Genomic DNA, 12,221 nt, shown 5'->3' on the forward strand with positions numbered 1-12,221 from the left:
GCTAACAAAGAAAATTGAGTATTATGACATAGCCTTAACGAAAATGTGTTACGTGTGTAACGCTTTAAAACTGTAGCGAAGTTTGATTGAATGATTTTAGTTCGCTTTTCTGCCACCTTTGGCTCATCGCGAAGATTGGAATGAGTGATAATTTGGTGCAATTGATGAAGGTACACTCACAAAGAACACCTATGCCAGGCCGGGATTCGAACCCGGGATCCCTGGCGTCCTAGGACGATGTACTAACCACTCTGCCACGAAAGTTTGACTTCATTTGTCTGTGAATCATATAGGCTACAGATGATAATAATTTCTGTTACTGAAATATGCAAACTACAGGGTGGCCCATAAGTCAGTTGGCTACTCAAAAGAGCGTCTAACTGCTAGTGCCAACTGACTTATAGGCCACCCGGTACACAAATTCACAAACATTTTAACCATAATGCAATTAAAAACAATAATAATTTCCAGATTGATTCATTTTGTACATGGAATAGGACGCTGTATAAATGATATAATATTTGGAATTCTGGAGTTGCCAAGGTGACGAAAATCAAGAGCTATGTAACTGCTCTATATATGACGGAAACTAAATAGTAGCCAAGAACGAATCACATCTTTCATTGCTTTATTTGCAACAAGTAAACCACAAATGTAATATTTTCGAGTTTGTGTTTTCCTGTAAGTTATTTATGAACCAACGAACTAATTGAAATTGAATAATGATTACGAAGTGATCATTACACATGTCATATAAATCAGCACATAGTTCGCATATCTTTCAACTTTGTAATATGTTTCACATGATATTTTTTCCAGTAACGATCGAAAGTAAAATATTTAAATAAACGACAACGCATAATTAAATATTATTATTTAATAATGTACAAAAATATTACATAAATGAGTCAACATTAGTTCTTATAATACTGACTATAAGGCACTGTCTCTCAGGAGACGGCTTTGCAAAATAGATTCCCGTAGCTCGGAAATAGCTTGAACTAGTCGATGGGGTGCGGCGATGAATTCGATGAACATCGATGGGAGGAAAGATCGATCTTTCACCATGAGATCACCTGGAAATAGAAAAGTAATAATACATAAGAAAATGTAGTTTTTCTTATAGCCGAAGCTTACGTTTCTCTGAAGTTAAAATAAATCACAAAGGTCGAGTAACGTACAATGATAAGGACAGGGGGGATGAAATTTTATAGGTAGAAACATTGGTCCTTTGGAAATGTTACTCAGTGTATGATGCACTGCACTGCAGCCATCTTTGTTTCCATGACACGAATGCGCGTTCGTAAAACTCTTTAGCTTGTGGTCTCCCACGCAGATGAGCCTTCAGTTGTACAGTGGGATTACAGTTTCATGTCCAAATACTAAATTTATGTTTCCTGTTGTTGCCAACGTGCCGTGATCCTGTTTCTCTACAAATCCTGGGATAACTCAGCAACATTGATTAAATAAATGCTGTATATATTAACAAAAAAATACTACCAGTACTAGCACTTTCATTCAAAATTAGGTGTTGGTTAGGTGGTAAAGGACCAATGCTTCTACCTACAAAATTTCATATCCTTAATCCTTACCATTCCCGAGCTACAGTGGATTGTGCGTTACTTTCTGACCGTGTAGTTTCACGTTCTGTAAGCGTCCCTATGGTTTGAATACAGCAATAAAATAAAATGAAGCAAAATTTTAGTTTTTAAAGAGAAAATAGCACATTTAGTGTTAAGAGATAGAAGTGACAATTACATCCACAGACAACTAATAATCACAATGGAATTAGGTAGCTTTAGACCATGGGAAATTTGAAGTTTAAAAATACATGGAAGAATAAACCGGCTTGTTTAGGTTCTGCCTATCACATACTATACACACATTTATCTTCTTATTCGTAAATAACTGTAGTTACACTGTAAAACGTTGACTGGAGAAGTGACGGTCTTATCCGCTGTCATCATACTACGTTAAGAAAATTGACTTGATCGCTTTTTAAAATATTACTGCTATTTCATGCTTGATATGCTTGTTCAGTTTTAAAAATACATTTATGGTACACAAATATTCTGATCTAAATTTGAAAGTTTTTCTTCGATATTCCTGAATGCGGTACTATAAAGGTCCATGCGTGACACTAATATTCCTAGCAGTTACCGATGTGTGTTGACGTCTTATTCTAGAGACAGCACCGTAGTGACGTCATTAATGTTCATGCGTTCAAGAAATTGCCTGCATCCCGTTTTTCTAAATTAATAGGCAAACCACTAAACTTTTATGGTAGAATATTACATAACTTCCTGTATGTTTTACCGTCTATGACTCTTAAAATTTATCATTTATTTAAGACACCATATATCCACTCATCTCATTTTATAAAGATAATAAGTTAGTAGGATATGTGTATTCACTAATTTCAGATAAAACTTTAAATTTCTGTTCAGATCTTTAAAAAAAACAATTGAGAACTGCGCCACATAGTGTTAGAATTTTCTATTTTCCTGTAATTACTACCAGAAAAATAAATTCTTGATTTCGGTAATTTTATAAATAAGTATACAAATTATAAAGTTCTGGACAGTACCAAGTCCTTGAAAGAGTCCCCTAAAAGTATAAAAGATGTGATCTACATAAGAGAAAAGAAAGTCTATGTACACTTCCGGACAAACAAAGAGTCAGACTTTGTCTTCCTCACAAATCTAACAAGGCATGTGCCCCATGCCCTTTCTTGTAAGGACACCTACTTGAAAATAGTGTTCACACGCCTCGTCAAAATTTTGTTAGAGGAAGAGAAATTTTCAAGACACGAGACTTGTGTAGTGATTTTAGTTTTAGTTAACTTCCTTCAAACAATAATTTAGCTTAAGAAGGACTACTTGTTGGAGATATTTAGTATAAATATGTTAAAGAATATAAGAGGGCCATTCTTAGAATAGATAAATAATAGTATAATTTTTCGGAACTAGATGGCCCCACTGCGGTATATTGTACATTATTTAAGTCTATTTCTTTGTGTATTTTATTAAATACATCAAGTTAATTACTTATATGCACGTGTAGGAACAACGTTACAATATAATATATTCATTTATGCCTTCAAAAGACTTCAAAACATCAAAGTGCACTTGCTCTCAATATGGTTTTGCAGTTAACTACTTTTTCTTATTAAGTCGCTTGCTTTTTGCTAGATGTAGCTTCTTCGCTAAAATTTCATGAACTTCAAATTTTTGGTTTGTGCTTCTGCTTATTTTTGTTGACGTTCTTATCAACCAATACGTGCTCCCTTCTCCTCATTGGCCTATTTTTATGTACCAGTCTTGGATGTATTCATCCCACACCGTGAATATCTCTGTACTAAGAATTTAGCAGTGTTCCTAGACGGAAACACACAGTACTACTAACCCTAGTTCATCCTTTGTATCCTAGACCACCATATCCGTAACCCCCATAGCCTCCATAGCTTCCATAGCCTCCGTATCCTCCATATCCCAAGGACAAAGCTGGTTTCACTGCAACTGGAACAGGCTGGGGAACAGGAACAGCAACTGGGGTCTTAACTGGAACTGCAATGGGTTGAGGTACAGCTACTGGTTGTGGGACAGGAATGCCATAAGGTTGTGGTACTGGAACTCCAACGGGCTGTGGGACCGGAACGCCATAGGGCCTTGGAACTGCAACAGGGTACGGTCTTGGAACGGTGACAGGTACTGCGTGCGGTACTGCAACTGGAACCGGCCTTGGAACTGAAACGGGTACTGGCTGTGGGACTGGTACGGCGACTGGCCTGTTTACTGGGACTGCTACTGGCTGGGGGACTGGTACTGGGTACGGCTGGTTAACTGTTGTCACTGACGCAATAGCTGGAGCGGCTGCTGCAATCGGGGCTGCAAGGCCAATCCCATATCCGCCATAGCCCCCATAGCCTCCATAGCCACCGTAGCCTCCATAGCCTAGGCCAAGACCGTATCCTCCATAGCCGCCGAGCCCATACCCTCCTCCATAGCCAAGGCCGTAACCGCCATATCCTAGACCAAATGCTCCACGCTTGTCTTTCTTGGTGTCAGCCTTGTCTGCGCTGACGGAGAATATTATTGCCAAGAAGACTAAATACGCCTGGAACGAAAGATACAATGCCCTGATAAGATAGGGATGATATCATACATGTTAAATATCTGCAAGCCCTCACAGACCAAACTTTCTATACTAGCGCGAAGATTTCTGAAACCTCCGAAAGTATGCGAACTACAGGGTTCCTCGTAACATAGACTGGCATCACTACTAGCGATGTCCGTTGCACCATGGAAACTTCAGACTGTAACTGCGAGTCAATGAAAGTGGTGTTGAATAAAAATCTGTATAAAATCGGTTTCGCAATGTGAATTGACAATGATAATGGATTTTAAAACATATGCAAAGAGCTTCGAAACAAGATCAATATTGTATTTGTACCACTACCCAATACTAGGAAAACGTTCTTTCACAAAATTGAAAATTAACGGCTACTTGACAAATTTTAAAAATCTGAAAATTAATAATTGTGTTTAAAACTGTTCTACCTTCACCATACTAACATTTCATGACGATTGGAAAACCCGTTTTTGATTTATAGAATTTCAAAAAGAGCGATCGTTTACAAAACTCCAAACAAATTGGTCCTTCTTTTGTTCTAGCGACGATAAAAAATATAGGACAAAAAAAATTGGTTAGCATAGATTAACGCAGAATTGAATAAGCTAAATTTTGATGTAACTCGGTTTTATGTAGATCTACTGGTTTATTTTTAATTGGAGTCCAAACTCTAGTATCATTTTTAATCCGACAGCACTGCTACTTTTTCCATGCCAGCAATGGCGGTGCTTAGGGGGGCCTGGCAGGGCAGTTGCCCCCCAATTTTTGCTACTTTAACACCCGCACTATGGACTCTTAATGCTAAACCTTGTGTACCAAGAGAAATTAAACTGTCCCCACCCCCGTTTTTTAACATCCAATCGCCTGCCAGGGTTTCATATACGGTAATGGATCTATAATAGTTGTGTGATAACTATTGTGTAATTTAGTCGTCCGTGTCAGGATTGAGTTCTATTATTGAACAACCATTAGTTGACAAGTTTCTTACGGCTTAAAATAGCTTATAAGTATGGACGTGAAGTTTTATTTTTCCCTAAATTTCCATGTTATTTTTTAATGAAATTCGATGTTATTATTCGCGGTTTACGGAAAAATTCGGTGTTATCAATTTAGAATCAGTGTTGTGCATCTTTACTGTTCCTTCTATGCTTTAGATTTTCACATTGCTTTAGTTCTGAAAAATTGAAACAAAGTTAAGTTTTAATGACAAAAAATACATTTAAGTCTAATCTTTGAGAGAAGTGATCTAATTTTTTGCATTTGGAAAACTATTTCATCTCATCGGCCACTAAATATACAATAAACACTAATTGTAATATAATTAAGCCTTGTTTCCATATTAAAACCAATAAGTTGCTGACCAAGGCAGTTTATTAAGATAAAAACACTTAACACGTAACGTTTCGACCCTGTATCAGGGTCTTCCTCAGACGAAGAACTAAACTAAAAAAAAAAAACTTTTTTTTTTTAGTTCTTCGTCTGAGAAAGACCCTGATACAGGGTCGAAACGTTACGTGTTAAGTGTTTTTATCTTAATAAACTGCCTTGGTCAGCAACTTATTGGTTTTAATAAACACTAGACCCAAACTGCAATAAATGAAGGATGGCAATCTCTTTAATCGAACTTTACCAGCTAGGCTAGAAATGACTATGCGCTTCAGTTTATTGCATAATTCGCAGCGTTTTTCGCATTGCGAAATTCTGGGGAAAAAATGGCATAATTCGCATTATTTCAAGATTCCGAAACCGAAAATGTGCCTCCTTAACCTACTCTATTACATTTTAAAAACTTTATTATGCTTTTCACGACTGGATAATAAACCTTTTCTCGAGCAAGGCCGCCATCTCCAGGAAGCTATCAACTCGCGGCCTAGCGACCTGTTGAGTGAGATGAGTCAAGGCAAAATGGATAATAAACCTTTTTCTGCTCCCACAAAAATAGGCAATAATTAGGCTGGAGAGTTCAATGAACTAATCGATCTCTAACTACGCACTGGTAATGATCAGGCTGGAAAGTTCATACGAACTAAGCGATCACTGATAAAGACACACTGCTTTTCATGACTTTTTGGTGTTATCGTTCAAATAAAAACTTTACGTCCCAGAGGTTACGGGTTCATTACTCAATCATGATCAATATTATCGATGTTTGGCCAGATTCGTGGGAACAACTGGGGAACTATTTGAAACAAACTAAATAAGACTAAATAAGAGCACAATTGGTACCTTACAGTCAGATAAGTAAACATTGTCTTCTAGAGAAGATATCGTCACCAGTGGCGCACTCTATGAGCGCTGGATGATGGAAAACACTACCATATTCCTCTGTGCCTTTATGATATTTCTGGGCATGGCACTGACCCCGAGGATAATATTTCGGCCCATCTGTCCATCTGGGACAAATTATTATGAAGTCAAACATGATGATGTAGTTTATTGCAGTTCTAAGGCTAGTTTATCGATGAATTAAGCAGGTGTCTTTGCTTTTCCATCAAAACTAAATGTTAAAAGTATACACAGGACGTTTGCTCTTAAGAATATTCTAACACAATGTAAAAAGAGGGGAGAATTTTCATTTGTTCCTATGTGTGAAGTTTCTTGTGATAATTTGCTTGAATAGTTTATTCTTTCACTGCTGCAGCCAAATACCAACTCAATGGACTTGATTGTACTATTATAAACAGTGTACTTATTTGTGAGTTTCGTTTATTACAACTAAAAAAATGCTTTGACTCCAGATTGTTCTGTAAAAAGTGCAACCGATCAGTTCGTTTTAAGACTAAGAAGCCTGACAATAGATGTCTCTGCTCTTCTGTATTTTTTCTAAGCAACGACATAAGATTTTAGGTGAGAATGGAAACACATCACAATAAATTAAATGAAATATATTACATGTTATTAACTGGTATATTGTTATATTGTGTATCTGTTGGTATTTTGTACTTTTCTATTCAACTTATTAGTATATTTTTCGTTTATTTGCGACACTTTATCTTTAAGAGCCATTAAATTATGTAATGAATAATTTTTGCGGGTCCAGATAAGTTTTTAAATATAAAATAAGTAATTTTTGCGAGTCCAGAAATGTTTTCTGAAATATAAAATAAATAATTTTTCCGGGTCCAGAAAAGTTTTTTTAAATATGAAATAAGTAATTTTTGCGGGTCCAGAGAAGTTTTTTTAAATATGAAATAAATAATTTTTGAGGGTCCAGACATTTTTTAAAAAATATAAAATAAGTAAATTTTGCGGGCCCAGAAAAGTTTTTTTTAAATATAAAATAAGTAATTTTTGCGGGTCCAAGAATCAATATTGAAATGAATTTATAATTCCTTGTGAAGCTATTTATATCTGAATTTCCATTTGTCGATATTAAAATAGATCTTGTTCATGTAGAATTACAAAATTGAAAAATTGGAGTAACTGTTATTACGGTCAAAGGTGAGAGAATTTGAGTATATCGCAGTATAAAGATATGTATTCGAAATAATCATATTCACTGGAATCTAAATTTATCACTGTATAGTTTCCAAGGTTCATTATGATTTAGGCATTACGTAAGCAAAGATAAAAATACCTTAACTTGATTCTTAAATTTATTGCGGACCAAACTTCACAATCCATTAAGTTTCTAATGGAATCGCATGGCGTAGTGGTAACATTATGAATAGTAAACAAGAAGTTCCGGGTGCGATTCCCGGTGAAGCAATATTGCGCAGTGGTTCGGATATCACTTTTAAATGAAAGCCCAGTACAAATTCGCCTATATGAACATTAAAGTTGGACTTAAAAACAAATCTGTATAATCTATTAACTTTTGAGGGAAAATGACTATAATGGCCCCTCGCATGGCCTCATCAACCAATGTTGCCGCAGGGAATGGAAATTTAAATCTCTCTTTATGAAATAATAAAAACTTTATCCCTATATTTATATATATAGTGGCCGCGGTGGCTCAGTCGGTAACGCGTCTGACTACCATGCTCAAGGTCCCGGGTTCGATCCCCGGCCGGTTCAAATCCGGGAACTTTTCTAACGGTTAAAGCGGCCCCGGCGCCCACCCAGCGTCGAATAACATGGGTACCTGGGGGAAACCCTGGGGGGTAAAGGCGGTCAGGGGCGTGATGCTGATCACATCACCCCCACTCACGACCGGATCAAGAAAGTGTGGGGCGTTACCCCCACACCCCCTATACGCCTTCATGGCGTGGTGCTATGCACAGGGGAACACTTTACCTTTTTTTTACCTTTTACCTATATTTCATATTTTCCTGTACAAGATAGCCAAAGGATAGAGGGGCGAAAATCGGGATGATCTTAACGGATGTGTGTGGGCAACCAGGAAGTTACAAATGTAGTTAAAGTGAAGGAAGATAAATCCTAAGTGATCCAGTTTTTAGGGTGTCTACTGACCTGGGAATCCTGAATTAGCATGGAATCTACTTTTGTACCGGGATAACCTGGAAAAGGCCTGGAATTTAACCAGAAACCTGGATTTTTCTCAAAGTTACCATTTTCACTACATATGTCCACTTCACTTAGCGGCTTATGTTTTGGAGTACGTGGATGGCGACGACAGGGATACCTGAGCAGAGTCTGTCACTGCCTCCACTTGAATTTTGGGCGGAATGCTGCGATTCAAGGAATTTATTCGTTAATTTTGAGGAAGTCGGTGTATGACCAAGTATGTATGAGTAAATTTTGTAAAAATAAAGTAACTGGCCTTTCCCCATCCAAGAATAATAACATGTAATTATATAAATTAACATATGCTTAGAATTTAAATTAATAATTTTTAGAACTTTTGTACTAAAAACAAAATGTAAAAGAATATACTACTACCAAGAGATATGAATTACACGGCAGTTAAAGGTGAGGACTCTGCTTGCTTTTGTTAGTTATGGAAATTTTTCTCAACTGGCCATCTGGTAGGGGTTATTAACAATAACAACTTGTCTTTGTTTAAAAAAATATAGACCTGGAAAATAATATAAATAGACCTGGACAAACATGGAAAAAAACCGGAATTTAAAAACAGACATTTTGTAGGCATCCTGAGTTTTACGAAAATGCACTGATAATTGTGTGGATGAGGAATATTGTTTGCCAGAAAGGGATAAGAGTAGAAAGAGAACGTGGGAATTTTTCTTGGAATGTATCACTGCGCGGTTTATCCCTATTCCCTCCTATTTTTACCCGTTTCTTTATCATTAGTAACTCCTTTTCCACACGAATTCCAATGTATCACATCGCTAAAGGAACTATTTTCTTCACTACCGCCATACTGACTACACTTTCTCGCTTCAGTATCTAGAAAAGAAGCTCCTCTTCTTGTCCTTGAGCGTTGAATGCGCTTCCGAAATTTGGCCCAAAACTTTTGGGACACCCTGTACGAAATTCACTGTATCATTTATACATGTTATGAATATTACACTGTTCCTTACCGATATCTTCATTTTGTTTGAACACTATCGGCACCAATCACTGAGAATAGAAGCGAGACGAATAACACTTGTACCACACCTCTATGTCTTATATACGGCACATTTTCCAAACTGCCCACTCCGATTTGAGCTTTCTCCAGAACGACAAATCTCCTAACGTCCCCGAACTCCTTTGGCTAGCCCCGCTTGACCCCCCTCCCACTTTTCTCGCACACATACGCTCTTTCTCATGTGAACTTTCCCTTTCGCCGGGCCCAAACTTGCGGAAGAACGAAGTAATCGGTTCGAGTTTAGTGTGCTGACCGTTCAACTTTCAATAATCAGGTTGTCGGCCATTTTTGTTTTGTTTTGTTTTGAGGTTACACGCCCATCCCAAGAGGGCGCGGAAATTCCAACTGCCTTGCTTTCATCTATTGCTTCGGCTCCCGCTGTTTGCAAAAACTTGAGATTACATCTTAACAGCATCTTTATTTCCTCCAATGTATGCTGGAACCGGTTGTGGCTTGGTTGACTGTTAAGTGAGACTTAATGGGAATTACTCGCACAGTGAACATATGAGTACAGTTACTTGTTTACTGATATGATTTGTTTTTGCTTTTTGTTCCAGTTTTGGCTAATTTGCGAAGATGGGGATGAGGGATGGCATGATGAAATTGATGAATGGACACTGACAAATATTCATGCCCAGGCCGGGACTCTGGACCCCTGGCGTCGTAGCGCGATGTATTAACCACTCCGCCACGGGGGCCGGCTTGTTTACTGATAACCAATACTGTTACTCTAAGTTATAGCATTGACATTAAACTATTCTGTGTCAGGATTTATTTAGACATTCATTGTGTCGACCTCCGTGGCGGAGTGGTTAGCGTAGCGCGCTGCAACACGAGGGAGTCCTTGGTGGAATCCCGGTCGCACGTTTACAAACCCTCCAGTGCTACAGACAGTGATGTGCCGTAGACTATAAGTTTACGTTTACATGCGTTGTCTACACGTAATCTACGCGTAGATTACATAGGGTTGTAGTTTACATAGACTACGTAGACAATCCAAAGTGCACTAAAATTAATTTTCAAGGCTTTCTTGAAAGGAAAGTGACATTTTCAACTATATTGGTTCCTAACGAAATGAAAATAACCCTATTTACAACAAAATTTATCTTCTCTTCTATTACCAACTATGGAAGAATATAAATAGTATGCAAAAAACAACAACAGATGGCAGTCGTGTAGCAAGAGTGGTATTTTCCCCATAAAACACTAGAATATTTCCTATATTAGGTTTCTTTTTAGGTGACAAATTGTTCAAATTTGGAATAAATAGTATGAAAAGTTCTCTTTACACATCAGCAACTGATACGCAATATAATTTTTTTTTAATTCCATTGCGCCCTTTGCTAAGTTATCAACTTTTGCCATGTTGTTTACATAGATTACGTAATCTACGTGTATAAAATAGTCTACGTGTAGAATGTAGACTATCGTTGTTTACGCGTAGACGCACATCACTGGCTACAGAACCAGAAAGATATAACGCTTTCTTATTGGCTGTGCGCACCGGAAGTGTTTATGTTCCGTGTCCATCACTCCTTGTGTGTTTGTTTACAGGATAAGGATGAAAATAGCAGTCTCGTAGGAAAATACTATTCAATCGTTCTCTGGTGATAAAAATTAATACGAAGCCATCGAAAGGTAATAAAGTTGAATATATTTGAAAGTGCTGTGAAGTGATTACTGCATTATAGAATAAATTTCATACCACTAAAATTCCATTTCTGCATAATGAACCATGGACATGACATATTAAATATACAATTGGGGCGCAATATATCAACTTGCGTTTAAAGGAGTTTCTTATCGTGTAGGGATGGATAACTGAAATCTGCAATATAAATCTGAACCCTGCCCTCTAGAGTTCAACGTATTAACTTTAGGAATGACAGCCAATCAGAAGCCAGATATCCATGGAGGTTCTGCAGCACTATAGGATTTGTAAATAGGCATCCGCGCGGAGTGTGGATGTTCCTTGTGAGTGTCGGTTTCCCCGACGGCGCAGTGGTAGCGTCGTCGCCTTGTAATCAAGGGGTCCCGGGTTCGATATCCCATGGCGGCACATAGTGGGTCGGATCCCACTTTAAACTGTAGGTCCAGTCCCGATTAGCCTTACTGTGCATAAAGTGGACTTAAAACATCAACTCAATCAATCTTTGTGAGTACCCCTTTGTCAGGTTCATCACACGTCGTTGCGATTAGCCATAATACGCAGAAAAGCGAGGTTAAATGATGAGAACAGATTTTGAAGTTGAATCAGCCTCGTGAGCAGACCAGACACGGAAAAAGGGCCCTCCAAGGTTGGCCAAAATCCGTGGCGGAGTGGTTAGCACACCGCGCTGTGCCGGCAGGCATTCCGGGTTCGAATCCCGGGCAAGACAAGAACGTTTGTGTTTATCCTGCATAAGAAACTAGAGGAATGAATGAAACTGATACAGTAAACCCTCGTTAACACGTGTCCCAAGGGAACGAAAAATCAAGAGTTCGTGTTAAAAAAAATCGTGCTAACCGCGGACTCAAATTTTATTGTTGCAATACAGTTCTTTCTACACATTAACCATTTAAATATGTATTATGTATGTCATCATAGAAAACAGTA

The 12,221-nt window shown here is 37.8% G+C and overlaps 1 protein-coding gene across 1 annotated transcript; it reads right to left on the reverse strand.

The window, feature by feature from the left end:
• Positions 1-857: 857 nt before the first annotated feature.
• On the reverse strand, positions 858-9,674 carry LOC145980686 (uncharacterized). Its single transcript, XM_083113744.1, has 3 exons — positions 9,576-9,674; positions 3,406-4,116; positions 858-1,076 (listed from the first exon to the last, which is right to left on the reverse strand). Exons 1-2 carry the CDS (start codon positions 9,585-9,587, stop codon positions 3,412-3,414), a joined length of 717 nt encoding a protein of 238 aa, XP_082969870.1. The 5' UTR covers positions 9,588-9,674; the 3' UTR covers positions 858-1,076; positions 3,406-3,411.
• Positions 9,675-12,221: the final 2,547 nt, after the last annotated feature.

The sequence above is a fragment of the Lepisma saccharinum genome, chromosome 28, assembly GCF_977018435.1.
Source record: "Lepisma saccharinum chromosome 28, izLepSacc3.1, whole genome shotgun sequence".
Classification (NCBI taxonomy): domain Eukaryota; kingdom Metazoa; phylum Arthropoda; class Insecta; order Zygentoma; family Lepismatidae; genus Lepisma; species Lepisma saccharinum.